This window comes from Aquarana catesbeiana, linkage group LG07 (assembly GCF_042186555.1).
Source record: "Aquarana catesbeiana isolate 2022-GZ linkage group LG07, ASM4218655v1, whole genome shotgun sequence".
NCBI lineage: Eukaryota > Metazoa > Chordata > Amphibia > Anura > Ranidae > Aquarana > Aquarana catesbeiana.
In genome coordinates this window covers 194,206,098-194,226,228 of record NC_133330.1, presented here as the reverse complement: position 1 = coordinate 194,226,228, position 20,131 = coordinate 194,206,098, and the positions used below count along the sequence as shown (strand labels likewise).

General features: G+C 42.0%; 1 protein-coding gene across 4 annotated transcripts in view; it reads left to right on the top strand.

Annotated features, from left to right (window-relative positions):
* The first annotated feature begins 4,100 nt into the window (after positions 1-4,100).
* The window catches only part of CAMSAP2 (calmodulin regulated spectrin associated protein family member 2), a 165,949-nt gene continuing 149,918 nt past the window's right edge, over positions 4,101-20,131 (top strand). For all 4 annotated transcript variants that reach the window (XM_073592945.1, XM_073592943.1, XM_073592944.1 and 1 more), the window contains exon 1: positions 4,101-5,104. In XM_073592945.1, the coding sequence (XP_073449046.1) occupies positions 4,966-5,104 (139 nt within the window). In that variant the 5' untranslated portion in view covers positions 4,101-4,965. The remainder of the gene's footprint in view (positions 5,105-20,131) is intronic.

Genomic DNA, 20,131 nt, shown 5'->3' with positions numbered 1-20,131 from the left:
ATTAGTCACCAGCTCTGTGCTCTGCCCTTCCAGCACCAGTCTGTGAAGGGGTGGGAGTGGCTGGCTCAGCAACTTGCTGAAAGGGTGATCTATCTGCCGGTTCAGGCTTTCCAGTCGGGATCTTTCCTGAGCCTGCACTGGCTGAGTGACATCAGCTGACAGCTGGCTTTAGCCTGCTGTCATCTAAAAATGGTCACAGGAGTGCAAAACGAACTTCACTGCTGTAACCTACAGGAGAAGTATAACTAAAAAAGCTGCTTTAAAAGCCAAAAGCATACTTTAATCGCCCATCTGAATAATACATTTTTTCCTTTAGAAATGTCATTTTTCTGTGGCACTGTTATAAACATGGGAAAGATGCGCTACTTTACAGACATACTAAGGACACCCCCAGGCAGGATATTTAACCTCTTGCTTACTGGGCATTTAAACCCCCCTCCTGCCCAGACCAATTTTTAGCTTTCAGCGCTGTCACACTTTGCATGACAATTGCGCGGTCATACAACACTGTATTCAAATGAAATTTTTATCATTTGTTTCACACAAATGGAGCTTTCTTTTGGTGGTATTTAAAACCCCTTCCCGCCGAGCGTACGCAGATGTGCGTACTCGGGTTTCCGGGGTTATACCGGGATGATGCCCGCAGCTCCAGGCATCATCCCGGTACTGTTTTTTAGAGCGGGCGATCGGCTTTCCTGGTATAACAACCGATGCGGCTAAAAGCCGCTCGGCTGTTATACCAGAGGAGCGGGAGGGGATGTCCCCCCCTCCACCGCCTCCCGCCGCTCTTACCAGGCCTCCCGTTCCATCGGGAGGCCCGGTGACCAATCAGCTGCCTCCGGTGGCTGGGGGCGGGCTGGAACGAAGCCGTGGGCGGCTTCGTTTCAGCCTCCTAATCGTAAACACGGAAGTGGCATCATGACGTCACTTCCCGTTTACTCGGCTGCCAATGGCGCCGGTTTTAAATAAATACACAGTATTCAGAATCGCCGTTTCGGCGATCTGAATACTTTGAAGTGCAAAGGAGGGATGGGGGGTCTTTTAGACCCCCCCATCCCTCCATAAAGAGTACCTGTCACCACCTATTACTGTCACAAGGGATGTTTACATTCCTTGTGACAGCAATAAGTCATCAATTTTTTTTTTTTAAAACACAATTTATAAATATAAAAATAAATTAAATAAATAAGAAAAAAATTTTTTTTTTAAAGCACCCTCGTCCCCGCAAGCTCACGCAGCAAAGAAAACGCATATGGAAGTCGCGCCCGCATATGTAAACGGTGTTCAAACCACACATGTGAGGTATCTCCGCGATCGTCAGAGCGAGAGCAATAATTCTAGCACTAGACCTCCTCTGTAACTCTAACCTGGTAACCATAAAAAAAATTTAAAGAGTCGCCTATGGAAATTCTTAGGTACTGTAGTTTGTCGCCATTCCACGAGTGCGTGCAATTATAAAGCATGACATGTTTGGTATCTATTTACTCTGCGTAACATCATCTTTCACATTATACAAAAAAATTGGGGTAACTGTTTTGTTTTTTAAAATTCATGAAAGTGTCCCTTTTCCCAAAAATTTGCATTTAAAACACCGCTGCACAAATACCGTGTGACATAAAATATTGCAACAATCGCCATTTTATTCTCTAGATTCTCTGCTAAAAAAATATATACAATGTTTGGGGGTTCTAAGTAATTTTCTAGCAAAAAATACAGATTTTAACTTGTAAACACCAAATTTCAAAAACAGGCTTAGTCATGAAAGGGTTAATCACCACTTGGGTTTTTATTTTTTGCTACACAAACAAAAAAAGACAGTAATTTTTGAAAAAAAAAAACATGTTTCATAGTGTGTTATAAAATTTTGCAAACGGGTAATTTTTCTCTGGTGATGTGATGAGGCACTTTGACTTTTATAGGTGGCACTGTGGGCACTGATAGGTGGCGCTGGTGGGCACTGGTAGGTGGCGCTGGTGGGCACTGGTAGGTGGCACAGAAGCCTCCGCAGAGGCTCTCCAAGATCGGGACTGATGTCCCTCTCACGGACGCTGGTGATTGGCTTTTTTTTTTCTCCTCACGTTGCCAGGCGATTACCGGCTCTGTTTACAACACATGATCAGCTGTCATTGACTGACAGCTGATTACGTGGTAAGGGGTCGGGATCGACCCCTTACTCCGATCTGTGATCAGCAGAGTCTCATAGACTCGCTGATCACAGAGCACGCTGCGTGCCCCCTCCAGGGGGCACGCAGGCCGCTCAAGCACGGGAGGATGTCCATGGACGCCCTACCGTCAAATTAAGTCAGCGCTGCAGCCGCCTTTCGACTATAGCGCGGATGGGAGGTGGTTAAAGGAATATTTCATTTTTATTGTTTCACTTTAACCACTTGCTTACTGGGCACCTAAACCCCCCTCCTGCCCAGACCAATTTTCAGCTTTTAACGCTGTCACTCTTTGAATGACAATTGCGCAGTCACACAACACTGTACCCAGATGACATTTTTATCATTTTTTTCCCCACAAATAGAGCTTTCTTTTGGTGGTATTTGATCACCTCTGGCTTTTTTTATTGTATGTTAAAATTTTTTTTTTAAAAAGACCAAATTTAAAAAAAGAATTAAAAATTTGCAAACAGGTAATTTTTCTCCTTCATTGATGTACGCTGATGAGGCTACACTGATGAGCACCGATGGACTGCACTGATGGGCACTGATAAGGCGACACTGATGGGCACTAATAGGCGGCACTGGTGGGCACTGAGAGGTGGCAATGATGGGTGGCACTGATGGGCGGCACTGAAGGGCATTGATAGGTGGCACTGAAGGGCACTAATTGGTGGCACTGATAGCTGGCAGTGATGGGCACTAATGGGTGGCAGTGATGGGCACTGGTAGGTGACACTGATAGGCAGCACTGCTAGGTAGCACTGATTGGCACCACTGGTGGGCATTGATAGGTGGCACTCGTGGGCATTGATAGGTGGCAGTGATGTACTGGTGGACACTGATGGGCACTAATAGGCGGCACTGGTGGGCACTGATAGGTGGCACTGAGGGCACTGTAGGTGACACTGATAAGCAGCACTGCTAGGTGGCACTGATTGGCACCACTGGTGGGCATTGATAGGTGGCACTTTTGGGCATTGATAGGTGACACTGATGTACTGGTGGGCACTAATTTGTGGCACTGGCAGACGTACTGGTGGGCATATATGAGGCGGCTTTGCCTCTTCCTCTTCGGGACCGATGTCCCTTCAACAGATGCCGGTGATCGGCTTTTTTTTCTCCTTATGCTGTCACCGTGAGAAGAAAAAAACAAAACCCTATTACGGATCTTCTGTTTACATCATGTGATCAGCTGTCATTGACTGACAGCTGATCATGTGGTAAGGGGTCGTGATCGTCCCCTTACTCCAATATGTGCATCACCCGAGTCTCATTGACTCGGGTGATCACAGCGCACGCCCTTCAGGGGGGTCGTGGCAAGCATGCAAAGGGGAGGCGTCTATTGACGCCCTCCCGGCAAAGGAGATCCGCGATGTAGTCGCCATTCGGCTATAGCGCGGATCTGAAGGAGTTAAGCATTATTAAAATCACTACTCACGAAAAAACTGCAGTTTTTAAAACTTTTTTTGCATTAATACATGTCCCCTGGTGCAGTACCCAGGCCCCCAAACACTTTTCATGGCAATAACCTGCATATAAGCCTTTAAAATGAGCACTTTTGATTTTTCACGTTTGCGTCCCATAGACTTTAACAGTGTTTGCACAAATGTTTTTGCCTGTTCGCATGTTCTGCTGCGAACCAAACTGGGGGGGTGTTCGGCTCATCCCTAGTAAACAGCAGTTCTGAGTACTGTGCTACATAAACATCTGCTTTGTCGCTCTTCTTTTACAAGTTCTTCCACGAGAACCTTACAGACCCCTTCCACCGTCTCCTCATAGCAGGCGCAGGCGTACAACCAGCCATCTGGGCCGCCGAGTTACGCAGGCGCACCACCTCCGCCTCCTGCAGTCCGCGCATGCGCTGCAGTGACAACCTATCTGCTATCCAGTGCGGCAGGAAAACCCGCAGCGGCGGCGGGCGGGGAGGAAACGGGGGAGGGAGACAGGGAAGAGGGTGGAGGGGGCTGATAAAGAAGATAGGAATAAACAGGGGAAGAGGAGGGAGGGCTCATACATTCAAACGGAACCAGAACTCCAGCGCCGGCAGGGCCTGAACACCGAGAGGACACCGCGGATTGGGGAGAGCCCGGAGCGGTGTGTGGATGGCGCTGATTGAATGAGAGGCAGCGGAGCCCCCATGACGGCTGAATCATCATCATCATCATCATCTGCGTGCGCATCCCCACCGAACACTACACACCGGACACTACACACCGGATCACCGGACACTACACACCGGATCACCGGGGATCTACTGTTGGGGGGATCACTGCACGGGATCTGGATCTTCTTGCTGACAGTGACAGGCGGTCACCCCCCATTGCTCTGATCATAGTAGGGATGACATGGAGACACTATGCATGCTGATGACAGGCAGGATTGGGGTCTTCACTCATCACATGATCACCTGAGCTCTGCAATCAGATCAGCTCTACATTCCACAATCGTGCACTAACAAAGACCACAAACATTGTGTTTTATCATTGCACTAATGAGATTTACAGCCAAACACTACAATATTGGTACTCCTATTGCCTATCCATCTATTGGCTGCTGCTTCCTTTAAGACTCTTTTTAAGGCACCTGGCTAAGGATGCTCATCAACCCCCCCACATTGGAAGAATAGGATGTAAATATCGTTCTGCCATAGGAGATCGGTAGAGGGGTGAGCTAAGGACGAGAGGATTCCATGTGGGGTGCCAACGATGGTACATAGCCTGGCGTGGTGTTATAGAATGTTCCACTAACCGCCATTCGTTGTGCGAATCATGTAAATTGCGGAAGCCGCAAAGATTCAGCCATGGTAGACGTTGCAGAAAACGCACAGGTGAAGAAGACCTTCATAGTCCCCGCCATCAAACCTTTCGATCACTATGACTTCAACAGGGCCAAGGTGGCCAGTAATCTGGCCTGGCTGGTCGCCAAGGCGTATGGGGCAGGTATGGTTTGTTTTTGTGGTTCTTGTCACAAGTTTTTATGACGGTGATTATTTGCTTTGTACATGTAAGGACCCATTCAGAATAACGTACGTCCGCTGGTATGCACTGTGGTAGGGCAGTGTGATGATTTAACACATAACACTTTTTTTTTTTTTTTCTTCCTTCTTGAAATGTCCAAAAATGAAAATTCATTACCTGAAGCATGTCGCAGTGTGGTTTACTGCGTTACAACATGCACTGTATAAAAATGAATCCTATCTTACTTTTTTTTTTTTCAGAACACCAAAACATTATGGTGTGAAATGAAACAGAAGGGCAAATTACCTTTTTTCTATGCGTTTGGGGATGCTGCCCTTTGCAGCTCCGTGGGACTGGTGTAAATGAGCCCTTGGGGCCTGTTCACACTATATCACTGCAACACATTACAAATTAGTGATGTCCACACTGCGTGATGTCCTACCCTGCGCAACCTTGCATTGCAATTTGGAAAATATGACCTGTCTGATTTTTTTAGCTTTTTTTTTCTTATGTTTGTTTCTGTTCTACAGTGTTGTGGGGTCTATAGCAATGCTTGAAAACACATCATTTGTATGTTGTGATTTGTTGCCAGACCTGTCGAGCTGACTGGTAAATGCTCCATATTGAAATGCAAGAAATTGAGAATGCGGACTGCACTACAATGCACATTGAAAATTGCAAATAAAACACAGCTACGTCACAAACGCACAAGTGTGAATTTGCCCAAGGGGTAATTCAGGGGACAAAAATGTAAATACTAATGATGGTTAAAATGAAATCCAGAACAGCCAGTCACTGAAGCCGACCACCTAAATATGCCTTCTAATTGGTTACTACTCATTGTCATTTGACTCCAGTGCTTCTAGTGCCTGGTACACACAATGAGATTATCGGACAGATGATCATCCGTGGGTTGTTTTTTGTTTTTGTTTTTTTTTTTTTATGCATGCTAGTCATATCGAAAATGAAGAGTTTGATAAAGTTCCGAAAGTTCTTGTACGACAAAATAAAAATGTGGAAGTGATGTAATGTGTTGTAGTGTATACGTATTATTGAATGACAACTGTACTGATTAAATGAAAAACATAAGATCTGGTATCGTCCGAAATTTTTTTTCGTGCTAGTCTGATTGGATGAACTGTCATGATGGGCTCTCAAAAGCTGTGTACGGACGATCAGGTTATCGTATGGTTCATTCGAAAGCGGTATTTTTAGTACAATTTTCTGATCGTGTGTATGGGAAATAAGGCTTGGGTCACATATATGCGAATTGGATGCATTCTGAACCGCATCCAATTCGCATGACGTGTACAAAACCAGCTTTTTTTTTTTTTTTTTTTTTTTTTTGGAGCCAGTTCACATATCTGCAGGCCGACCCGCAGTGCATTGTTTTTTTCTTTTAAAAGCGTTCTGTACAATTATAGATCCGGTTCAGGTGTGATTTCAAGTGTCATATACTTAAAGCGGAGTTCCGCTCAAAAGTGGAACTTCCGTTTATCCGACCCCCCCCCCCCATCCTGTGCCACATTTGTCACCTTGTTAAGGGGGAACAGGCACCTGTTTTTGACAGTTACTGGTCTCCACTTCCTAGAGACCGGGCCGTGGCCCAGTCTCCCAGAAGTTCAGCTCCTTCCTCCTCCGCCGGACCAGTTAGACAGCACAGAGCGCTTTGTGCCAAAAGGCTTCACTACCGTGTTCTCCTTACCAGGAATGACGATGACTGCACTTGACATTGCAGGCTCCCTGGACAGGTAAGTGTCCATATATTAAAAATCAGCAGCTGCAGTATTTGTAGCTGCTGACTTAAAATTTTTCGTGGGGGGCTGGACCTCATTAACAAATTCGCACCTGAACTGGTGAACCAAACCACACTGGACTTTAAAAAATGGCAATGAAACTGCACTCGTACATATGTGAACCAAGCCTGAGTGTGTTGGGCCACATGTCCCCCTTTGCATGCTGTGGTTCCATCCACTGTCTGCTACGTCACTTCGGTGTCCTGCAGTGGCCATCTCTGTGCAAGAAAGTGAAGATTGGAATCAATGCTTAGTAGACATACAAGTACTTCTCATCTTTTACAGAGCACTTTTTTTTTTTTTTTTTGTTAATATAAATTAAGGCTGAATTCTGTCCAAAACAATTTTTGGCTATTTGCCCTGTAAAAATGAACACTAATAAGGTGTGTGCAATATGCTGCCACTGCTGGGTAATGTAATACTCCCTTGTGCATTCAGCGCCAGTTTCCAGGCACTGAAACCTAACGTTCAAGCTGGAGTATACAGCTCACTGTGAGTCACTCACTCTGCACCTCGACCATTCCAAAAACATCTTGCATTCTCATCAATAAATGCAAGCCATGCTGTGATTGGAGGAGGTGTGGATGCACATACTAATCTTCCCTTCTTCAGGGCCAGTTCACACCACATGCAGTCCAGTGCATTTTTTTTCTGCATCAAAAACACATGGAAAGTAAGTTATATGGTTTTCAATGGCATAGTTCACACCAGTGCTTGCAGTTCCAGTGCGTTCCAGTTCCAGAAAAAAAAGTAGAATGTGCTGCATTTTTCCTGGACTGTACTAAAACGCACTGGAACACTAATGTTCTTATTTAAGGTTAAGAAAAGGGGAAAAAATGCACTGGATTGCATCAAAACCTCACTGGAACGCATCAAAAACACGCATTCAGAAAAGCATCTGGACTGTGTTTCTATGGTGTGTACTGGTCCTTAATCACAAACTTCTTGCAGTCCCTGTAAACAATGCAAGATGTTTTTGGAATGGATGAGCTGCAGAACAAACTGTTTTTCAGCTGGAACTGTATGTCGGCGTTGACTGTACTGTATGGGAGGAATGCAGCAGCACATTGCACTGGCTTCATTCATGTTAATATATTTTGACAATGCAAATGGCCAAAAAAAGTTTATAGCCAGAGATCAGCTTTAAATTATACCTCATATGAAATATATTAAGAGCACTAAGTATCATTTCTGTTTGCTGCTTTGTTCCTCTATCTGCAATGAGTCACTTCTGGTAAGTTTTCCTGACACCCAAGAGAAAAAAAAGGTGACGGGGAGCGACTTCCAGCAGATTGACAGCCTGTTCTTGTGTGCTGAGTGAAGGGAGGTGTGTCCCTTTGCTCCAATCAGCTCTCGGTGCTCTCCTCACTGAGCTCTGCAGAGTATAAATTCAGCTTTCCACCCACCCCCCCTTTTTTTTTTTTTCTCACAACTCAGACAAACTTTATAGATTCTGCACTTTGAACACATGTAGAGAAGACTGCAGATAAACAGGTACAACTTATGTATGATGATTTGTTTCAACTCTGTTCGTCACCTGAGGGTAGTCGCTTCAATGGGTATATGTAAGGATTAACTACTTTTAAATTTGCCATAAGAGAAACCTGTAGGCTACCATTACTAAATCCTCATGATAATGCCATTCCCCTGGTTGGTAAGCTGATGCTTTAGATTTAGTGCCATGATTCACTGACCTGGAACAAATTTAGAGATAAAGACTTTTCATATGCTCCATACTTGCTGGCATAAAACTAAAATCTAACCAGGCGACTAGCATTTTCTGAAGAATGTCTGCAGTGGCAGCCTCAGTGGTTTTCTACTAGCAGGTGTAAAAATATAGTTGATTGCTCTCGGCCAGAAAATTTGCTCAAAGATTTTGGGAGACGGTCAAGTCACTATTTGTAGTGCTGCAGCCACACGTGTATGTTAAACACATATTGCTGTTCCTTATTAGATATTCTATATATGTCTTGGCATAAATTATAATGCTTGTGGTTTGGCGGTTCTTGTAATGCCCTCAGTTAGATGGTAAACAAATGCAGGAATGTTTTTGTAAACCAATCCAGTCTGTTCTTTATATAGTGAGAGTTTATTGTAAAATTCACTACAAGCTTCCCAGGGTTGTGTATATTTGTGTATATCTCAAGAACCTCGAATGCTGTGACTCCGGGATATTTCAGACCTTAGTTCATTGGGGCTTATTTACTAAAGCTGGAGAGTGCAAAATCAGGCTCACTAATGCATAGAAACCAATCCGCTTCTAACCTCAGCTTGTTCAATTAGCTTTGGCTATAAAATCTGGAAGCTGATTGGTTTCTATGCAGAAGTGAGCCTGATTTTAGTAAATAAACCCCATTGTCTGTTCTATGTAATGTTACAGGTTTAGAAGCGGCAACATTGTTTTAAAGTGGAAATAAACTATCACATCCCACCATATCAAATATCGAGGGCAAGGATATTCTGACTGAAGATATGGACATACCCATCTATACTACGGGGCCTATGTATAAAAAATTTGCTTTATGAATGGCTCTGCTTTTGCATATAAGTCATGAATAATACCAATTCAGTTTATAATGTCAATGTAGCATTCCCTAACATTTATTCCTTGGTGAAAAAGGCCACAGGAATGTTCAAACATTCAACCAAAGGAGTTGAAGAGCATTAAAGCGGAGTTCCACTGTTTTTTTTAGTTTAGTAAAAGTCAGCAGCTACAAGAAGTATAGCTGCTGACTTTTAATAAACAGACACTCACCTGTCCCACGGTCCAGCGATACGGGCGTCCAAAGCCTCCGTTCTCTCCCCCTCCTCTCCGCCGGCGCCAACATTGTGAGTGTGGGCGCCCGGCTGTGACAGTTTGCGGCTTCACAGCCAGGCTCGCACTGCGCTCCGTCAATGGTTAGGCAATGTTCTGGGACCTGTCACGTGTCCCAGAACATTGCCGGGAGGAAGTGGGACAGGAAGTCCCACTCCAAACCAGGTACCCAGCCCCCCCCCCAAAAAAATGATATGCCAATTGTGGCATGTCAGGGGGCAAGGAGTACTTAAAGCAGAAGTTCCAATTTTGGGTGGAACACCGCTTTAATCAAAAGAGAAAATAGCCTAAAGCCTCGAACACACGCTTAGATTTTTTTGACGACTGAACGTCCATTTTTTGTGGCAAGCTAGTCTCATGTTGAAAGTGAAGAGGTTACTCCCGATACAAAATTTTTTGGACGACAGAATACAACGTGGGAATTGACGTAATGTGTTGAAAAGTTTTGTATGTGTTCTTTCGTTTCTGAGCATGCTTAGTCTTGCTCTTACGATTTTTTATTTTTTTTTTGTACAAAAACCTTACTAATGAAACGAAAATCGGACGTTGAGTTCACACCTGACGCAAATTTTATAGTCTGCACATCCAGCTTTTGTCTGACGAAAAAACGAAATCGGCTGTCAAGCACCGTACTAACGATCCAAAAATCGTCAGACAGCTCGTCGTGCGAAATTTTTCTATCCGATTTTCGTATCGTGTGTATGGGCCTCTACACAATACGCTAATAAGATTCCACCATACTGGGAAATAATATGAGGGAAGCCTTTGCACTGTGTACAAAATGTATGGGGATTCCTGTGCAAACAGCTCAATGAATTGGTGTTCATCTGCGGGAACTTCCAGGTCCATGGGTCGAATTTCGAAAGGATTTTCTTTTGAAAATCCTATCTAAGAATTTTCGTTCGGATTTTAGTGGGCTGCAGCAACAGCCGATTTTCGTGCGGCCATAGAAATTTGAGTAATCGGGCATGTTGGAAATTTTTTGAAAAACAAACGATTTTCTAATAAATGATGCGAGAAATGTATCGAAAAAGAAATGCACATGTACAAGAAAAGAAAATTCCCGGAAAGAAAAGATTTCCAGCCATGAAAATTCTTTTCTGTAGCAACAGGAGGTGAAATAGAAGGCTTGGTTGGTTGAATTTTCAAAATCAATGGTGGCACCATCGGATCACAAAATGATAAAATTTCTGATTTTCAAAAGAAAATTCTTTTGAAATTCGACCATGTATGGCCAGCCTAAAGCCTTGTACACACGGTACGATTGTTGGAAGGGGATTTTCTGTTGACAGACTGTCATCCTAAAATCTTACCGTTAGTACGCTCCTTTTGACAATTGTCCAACTTTCGGCCAACAAATGTTGGATGCCAGACTAGTACATTTTCGGCGGACACCGGTTTGACGTCAGATTTTCGTATGGTCAGTACACAAAGCCATCACACAAAAGTACAAATGTGCGTGCTCGGAATCAGTGCTCAGCAAACATGAAATTAGCAGAAGGGTACCAAAGGGTGGCACTCGAGCTGAAATTTCTCGTAGTACATCACTACGTTCGTGTTTGTTGCACGACAATTGTGTACCGTTCGTATGCAAGACAAGATCCTGGCACACGCCCTTTTGACAAAAATCAGATGTTCGGTTGGCTAACAGTCGTACCTTGTGTTTGAGGCTTAAAGGGGTTGTAAAGGGGTTTTTTTTTTTTTTTTTTTTTTTTTTTTTTATAAATAACAAACATGTTATACTTACCTCCACTGTGCAGCTCGTTTTACACAGAGTGGCCCTGAACCTGGTCTTCTGGGGTCCCTCAGTGGCTGTCTCAGCTCCTCCCCGCAAGAACTAAACACCTTCATGCGAGCTCTCTTGCATGGTTTTTAGTTCTTGCGGGCGCGCTCCCGTGATACAGCCGGCAGCTATAACCGCCGACTGTATCACTCGGCCCCGCCCCCCTGGTGCGCCACGTCATTGGATGTGATTGACAGCAGCGCGAGCCAATGGCTGCGCTGCTTTCAATCCATCCACTCTAGCCAATCAACGGCCAGGCTGAGCGGGAAAGAGGATGTCAGGAGCGAGCGCGGGACTTTCGAGGGGTCAGGTAAGTAAAACGGGGGGACCGGCATTGTTGGATGTTTTTTCACCTTTAATGCATAGGATGCATTAAGGTGAAAAAACGTGAACCTTTACAACCCCTTTTAAGAGTTGAAACTTTTAGTAGCAGTATCACTACTACTTTAATAAATGTAACAACTTTCTGCTCAGGGCTCCTGGTTGAGGCTACATTCACACCTAAGGCATACATGGTCGAATTTTGAAACCATTTTCTTTTTCAAATCAGAAATGTTGTGCGTTTTTGTGATCCAATGGTGCCACCATTGATTTTGAAATTTGACCAACCAAGCCTTCAATTTCACCTCCTGTTGCTACAGAAAAGAATTTTTGTGGCTTGGAATCTTTTCTTTCCAGGAATTTTCTTTTCTCAAATTAAATTTGTCACGCTATTCTTCCATCATTGTTTAGAAAATCGTTTTGTTTTTCAAAAAATTTCCAACCTGCCCAATTACTCAAATTTCTATGGCCGCAGGAAAATCGTCTGTTGCTGCAGCCCACTAATGGTGTGAAATTCAAAAGAATATTCAATAAGATTTTTGAAAAAAAATTCTTTTGAAATTCGACCCATGTACACACATGAGCGTTTTGTAGCTTGAAGCTCATAAATGCTCAACAAGCAAAAATCTCATTGTTTTCAATAGCCCTTGCTCATGTCTGAGCATCCTGTCATTTGTAGCAAAACACGTTACTCAAAGTGTATGAGCTACTTTTCAGGCAGAATTGAGCGTTTTTCTCCTCATAGACTTCAATGGAAAAGCCTGAAAAGCGCATTTTCTTGTGCATTTTCTGCATAGACAGCAGCTCTCTACCACATTTCCAACAACACTCTACATATTTTATTTGAAAAATGCCCGTTAAAAGTTTTGACAAAAGCTGCAAAAATGTGCAATTCTGCTCCAAAAAATGCTCCAAAAACGCTAGAAAATTTGACGATTAGGTGTGAATGTAGACTAAGCTTTTTTTAGAGCAGAATTGCCTGTTTTGCAGCTTTTGTAAGGTGTTTTTTTTTCAGCTAAAAGGTGCTGTGTGCTGCTCAAAAAGAGGCAGAGAGCTGCTATTTGAGCAAAAAAAAAAAACGCTAGAAAAAAAAAAAAAAAAGCTTGTGTTTTGCTTTTTAGGCGTTTACATTGAATTATGTTGGGACAAAATGCTCAATTCTGCCTGAAAAGTAGCTCATGTCATTTTTGATCAATAGGCAGTTTGCTAGGCTTTCAATGGTGATTTACCACTTTTAAAGGAAACCTATTTTGAGAGCAATACAGAGGTGCTGACCTCCTTCTGGAAATGCCTCCAAACTTTGGATCACTGACTTGGAACAAGCGTACAGCTAGTGAGGTCTAAGGGAAGCCAGAATCTCCAATCTGCCTACTTGTTCCCTGCTGGTAATTTAAAAAAGGATAAAAGCATTTGCATCAAAGAGAAAGATCAGCAGTGGAGACCTCTATATTGGTACCTGGTATGAGTGTCCCAAGCATGTAGATGGATATGCTACCACTTAGGTGTGGTGTTCAGAAAAGAGCATATTAAGCACCCCATGGATCCGTAGTAACTGATCCAAGCGTTTAGCGATAGTATCAGTGTCAGTGCAGGACCTCTTTGTCAGGCATGTCTCTGTATAGCCTTGAAATGTCGCACTGACACTGTTTGTGATAAAATTGCTTCAGTAAACGTTTGGACCAATTACTATGGATCCGCGGTGTGCTGGCGACATATGTATTGTTTTTTCATGTGCTGACAGCAGCCAACATGCTGGCCGTTGCTACAGCACCCACTTACTCCGGGCCTTCTCCAGGAACGTGGGCGATGGGAATATATTGAGTGGCGTTGTGTATTCATTCTCATGCCTCAGGCAGCAACACATTCTTTGCTGCATCAAGGGAAAGCATTGCTGTTTGAAAGACCTCTCTCTGGAGCAGCTGATATAGTCAAATTGAATGTTGTATATTAACAAAAACACAATCTATTCTTCAAAGTAATCTTAAAATTCAAACCTTGCATTTTATACTTATGACAAAAGAATGTAAAAAAGAAGAAAAGTGATTTTATTCATAAATGACACCTCACTTACTACCTCTGTCTGTGCACACGTTATGCCCATGGTGTACAGATCAGTGGTGGTTAATATTCTCAGTTGGGTGGTATTGCCTATATACTCTTTCCAGTGGCTATCATTTCATTATCCTTACATAGTCATAATAAATATTTTTTAGGAAGTTGCTGGCTCCACCTAGGTCTGCAAGTCCCAGCCATTAGTTTGCAACATGTGGCTTTCTGTTATGATTTTTTTTTTTTTTTGTGGCAGCCTTTCAGCTGGTTACTATCTGGTGCGTGAAGTTAATAGACCCTCGTGCAGAGGAAAGTCTGCAGAACATTTTTGCTTGACTTTTTTTTGAAAATGCTAGTTGCTTGACTGTCATTGATCCAGAACAAATATGCAATTCAAGAGTGCTGACTTCACTTAGAAATCCAGGTTAGTGATTAATTTAAAAGTATTGGAGACAACCAGGCAGCTAGCATTTTCAGAAGAAAGTCAATAATGGCAGCACATGTTATCTTGAATGCGGTATGCTATTTTAGAGACGGCTATAAAAAGAGTAGACTTCCTTAAACCAGAGGAAAAAAAAAAAAAACTTATGGAGAAAACTGTGTGTTGTGTTTTTTTACTTTTTATTTATTATCACAGCTCATACAAGTGTGTGTGTGTGTGTGTGTGTGTGTGTGTGTGTGTGTATATATATTAGGGCTGAAACAACTAATCGATTAATCGACAACTAATCGTTTATGAAATTAATCGATTATTATTTTCATAATCGATTAATCGGCCAGCTGCCTGCATACAGAATGCATTATTTGTTTACATATCAGGAAACACAGTGCAGCACACATACAGCACACATGTCAGTAAGTGCCTGAGAACTTGTGAATGTGTGAGGAGCAATGCCCCATGGGACTTGTAGTCCTGGGCAGGAAGTGAGTGGTTCTAAAGGCAGAAGTTTTCTTTACCTTGTTATTGGGGCACTCTATACTGTACTTAACGCACAGCAAAAAGCAGTGTAGAAACAGATCAAAAGCAAACTGCATAGGCATGTACTGAGCCTTATGCTGGCCACACGGATCAATTTTCAGATGAGAATATTCATATGAAAAATCTTTGTACATTTGCTGAATGAAAGAATGTTGTTTGAAATTTTCAATTGCTTTTAACATTCTGTTTTAAAATGAATGTAATTTCTGAACGAAAATCACATACACTGTCTGAAAAATTCCTTTGACCAAGAAATTTTCTATTATTTCTAAATTTTTCTGTCACTGTGGTTGAAAACGAACGTCGATTTGACCCCACTAATGATTCGAAAATCGAACGAACGTTTTTAAAATGAAATTTTTTTGAGGGAAGACATTGTTTTTGTATGGCCAGCATATAATATATTACAGTTCTGTTTGAAAATCTGCAAAACCGTCTTTTTTTTTTTTTCCTTTAAAAAAAGATCCTAGTCTGATAATATTTACCAGATTCAACCTCTAATAGTATATACAGTATATATCTCCTCTAATAGTATATACAGTATATATCTCTTCTAATAGTATATACAGTATATCTCCTCTAATAGTATATACAGTATATATCTCCTCTAATAGTATATACAGTATATATCTCTTCTAATAGTATATATAGTATATCTCTTCTAATAGTATATACAGTATATATCTCCTCTAATAGTATATACAGTATATATCTCTTCTAATAGTATATATAGTATATCTCTTCTAATAGTATATACAGAATATCTCCTCTAATAGTATATACAGTATATCTCCTCTAATAGTATATACAGTATATCTCCTCTAATAGTATATACAGTATATATCTCCTCTAATAGTATATACAGTATATATCTCTTCTAATAGTATATATAGTATATCTCTTCTAATAGTATATACAGAATATCTCCTCTAATAGTATATACAGTATATCTCCTCTAATAGTATATACAGTATATCTCCTCTAATAGTATATACAGTATATCTCCTCTAATAGTATATACAGTATATCTCCTCTAATAGTATATACAGTGTATATCTCCTCTAATAGTATATACAGTATATCTCTTCTAATAGTATACACAGTATATATCTCTTCTGTCTGTTATTCTCAGAGTGGATAAGAGATTTTGCTCTTTGCCTTTTTTTTAAACTTTACATTTTAACTAAATCATACGCCTAACTTTTTTTAAGGTTATTAACCGATTATTCGATTAATCGGCCAACTAATCGATTATGAAAATAATCGTTAGTTGCAGCCCTACTATATATATATATATATATATATATATATATATATATATATATATATATATATATATATATATATATATATATATATATATATATATATATATATATATAATTTTTTTTTTTTTTTCTATCACTCTTTGTTATATTTCAGCCATTTGCTAAAATCATTTAAGTTCATTTTTTTTTTCCTCCATTAATGTACACACAGCACCCCATACTGACAGAAAAACACAGAATTGTTGACTTTTTTGCAGATTTATTAAAAAAGAAAAACTGAAATATCACATGGTCCTAAGTATTCAGACCCTTTGCTCAGTATTTAGTATAAGCACCCTTTTGATCTAATACAGCCATGAGTCTTTTTGGGAAAGATGTAACAAGTTTTTCACACCTGGATTTGGGGATCCTCTGCCATTCCTCCTTGCAGATCCTCTCCAGTTCTGTCAGTGGATGGTAAACGTTGGTGGACAGCCATTTTTAGGTCTCTCCAGAGATGCTCAATTGGGTTTAAGTCAGGGCTCTGGCTGGGCCATTCAAGAACAGTCACGGAGTTGTTGTGAGGCCACTCCTTCATTATTTTAGCTGTGTGCTTAGGGTCATTGTCTTGTTGGAAGGTAAACCTTCAGCCCAGTCTGAGGTCCTGAGCACTCTGGAGAAGGTTTTCGTCCAGGATATCCCTGTACTTGGCCACATTCATCTTTCCCTTGATTGCAACCAGTCGTCCTGTCCCTGCAGCTGAAAAACACCCCCACAGCGTGATGCTGCCACCACCATGCTTCACTGTTGGGACTGTATTGGACAGGTGATGAGCAGTGCCTGTTTTTTTTCCACACATACCCCTTAGAATTAAGGCCAAAAAGTTCTATCTTGGTCTCATCAGACCAGAGAATCTTATTTCTCACCATCTTGGAGTCCTTCAGGTGTTTTTTTTTATCAAGCTCCATGCGGGCTTTCATGTGTCTTGCACTGAGGAGAGGCTTCTGTCAGGCCGCTCTGCCATAAAGCCCCGACTGGTGGAGGGCTGCAGTGATGGTTGACTTTCTACAACTTTCTTCCATCTCCGAGCTGCATCTCTGGAGCTCAGCCACAGTGATCTTTGGGTTCTTCTTTACCTCTCTCACCAAGGCTCTTCTCCCCCGATAGCTCAGTTTGGCCGGACGGCCAGCTCTAGGAAGGATTCTGGTCGTCCCAAACGTCTTCCATTTAAGGATTATGGAGGCCACTGTGCTCTTAGGAACCTTAAGTGCAGCAGAAATTTTTTTTTGTAACCTTGGCCAGATCTGTGCCTTGCCACAATTCTGTCTCTGAGCTCTTCAGGCAGTTCCTTTGACCTCATGATTCTCATTTGCTGTAAGGTCTTATATAGACAGGTGTGTGGCTTTCCTAATCAAGTCCAATCAGTATGATCAAACACAGCTGGACTCAAATAAAGGTGTAGAACCATCTCAAGGATGATCAGAAGAAATGGACAGCACCTGAGTTAAATATATGAGTGTCACAGCAAAGGGTCTGAATACTTAGGACCATGTGATATTTCAGTTTTTCTTTTTTAATAAATCTGCAAAAATGTCAACAATTCTGTGTTTTTCTGTCAATATGGGGTGCTGTATGTACATTAATTAGGAAAAAAATGAACTTAAATGATTTTAGCAAATGGCTGCAATATAACAAAGAGTGAAAAATGTAAGGGGGTCTGAATACTTTCTGTCCCCACTGTATGTATGTGCGTATATAGATAGCAATTGCAGCAACCAAGTTTTCTCATGACAGGTTCACTTTCATTTAAAAGTCTCTATAAAAAGATTTGAGGTGATATGTGTATGGCAAATTGTAAAGTACAGATTGGTAATTACCATTCAGTAAGGCTCAGAAGATAGAGATAATATATATGTGTGTATATATAGATAGAGATTATATATCTATCTATCTTCTAAGCCTCACTGAATGGTAATTACCAATCTGTAGTTTACAATTTGCCATACACATATTACCTTAAAGCGGAGGGCAACCCTAAAAAAAAAAAAAATAGCATTAATATTCTTTAAAAAATTCTAAAAAAAAAGCATTTGAAACAAAAAATTAACCCATGTTGCTAGGCAGTCTTCCTAATCTGCCTCTTCCTATTCCGCGGCGCTTCCTCCTCTTCGGCGAGCAGCCTCGTTGCCTTCTGGGACGTGTGTGTGTGTGTGTGTGTGTGTGTGTGTGTGTGTGTGTGTGTCCCAGAACACAACGGAGCCATTCACAAAGCACCACGCGACTCGTGCATGCGCAGTAGGAAATGGGCAGTGAAGCCGCAAGGCTCCACTGCCTGTTTCCCTCCGTTAAGATAGCATCGCATCTGATGGACGCATCGGCCTCGGGGGGGCCGACATCGCGGGCTCGCTGGACAGGTAAGTGTCCTTATTAAAAGTCAGCAGCTACTGACTTTTTTAAAAAAAGAACACATCGCGGCCAGAACACCCCTTTAAATCTTTTTATAGAGACAATCTATAACATCCATTGGATATTACAAATATCAGTGAGGGTTTCCTTTGTGTGGAATTTTCACTTTTGAATTAAAGTGAACCTGTCATGAGAAAACTTGGTTGCTGCCATTGCTATACTCCCTGAAAAGCAAGTTCACTGTTATGCTGGCACTCTGGCTTCAGTACTTTGAGTCACTGGCCTGGAACAAATATGCAGATTAGAAAATGCAGAAGACCTTATCTGCATTGTGGTTCCTAGTCTGGTACGCAGAATATTGAATCCAGAGGGTCAGTGTAACAGCCTGGCAACTAGCATTTTCAGAATGAGAAGCCACCAGTGGCAGCCTCAGTTTATCCCAGGAGGGTTTCCGTGAAGTGATTGGAAGAGATTGAACGTACTTTCCATTGGGGTCAGCCCATGTGAGATATATAGATATATACCTGCGGGAGCATGTGCTGTATGGGTATGGGGTTTTGTCTGGCAGTGCCATTCTGCCGCCATATATTGGCATGAGCCGGTCGGGAACCGCTTAACTTTTGAATAGTAAAACTTTTTTTTTCTGGCGGTAAATATCATCTTATACAGCCCACTTCCCCTTTCTTGTCTGGTAATAAGCCTAAGCTTATGACATCATGCAAAGCTCTCTCTCACTCTCGTGAGAGTTTGCCAGGAAGGGAGGGTGGATGAGTCATAAGAGGGCCAATGAGAGCTGCAGAGCTGGAGGTGTGCCTCTGTGTGTTTGTGTAAATCCAGGAAGTGAACAGGCAAGAGCTTCAGCTGCCCACAGTTAAAATGGATGCAGCCAGACTTGGTGGAGGGAGATTTATGCAGCACATTTGGCAAGAACAGAAACGCAGTATATATAAAATAATATGCAAAGTGGTTGGAGCGAAGCTTCAGAATGGCAAAGATGTTTTTATTACAAATTATGTGAGCAGACTGCAGTTCCTCTTTAAAAAAAATCTAATCGTAGGAGTGCCAGTTAAAGTGTGTAGTATGGGTTTTTTTTTTTTTTTTTTTAATTTATTTACTTTTTTACATACCCTTTTTTACATACCCTTAGTTGGTTTTTGGCCTAGTCATACACCCCATGTCAATGGACATTTGTTTTCCTTTCATCTGAAGGAGATGAGATGGGGTTTTCTTGTTTTTCAAATGATTTATCAACAAAATAAAGCATAAAGACATGGATGAGTGTATTGAATAATAAAATGAATTGAAGTGATGATATTAAAGCTTAGTTTGTTTTCTTTTTAAATAACAAACATATTATACTTACCTGCTCTGTGCAGTGGTTTTGCACAGAGCAGCTCCAATCCTCTTTTCCGGTTCCCCGCCGGCGTTCCTGGTCCTTTCCCCCCCCCCCCCCCCCCCCCGAGCAGTGCCCCCAGAGAATGCTGCTTGCCCTGGGGGCACTACTGCATGCTCGCACCTGAACTGCTCTTTGCGTCCATAAGACACATACAGCTGCAGCTCGGGCCCCGCCCCCTGCTCTCTCTCTCCTCCTTGGCTCACTGGCTGTGATTGAC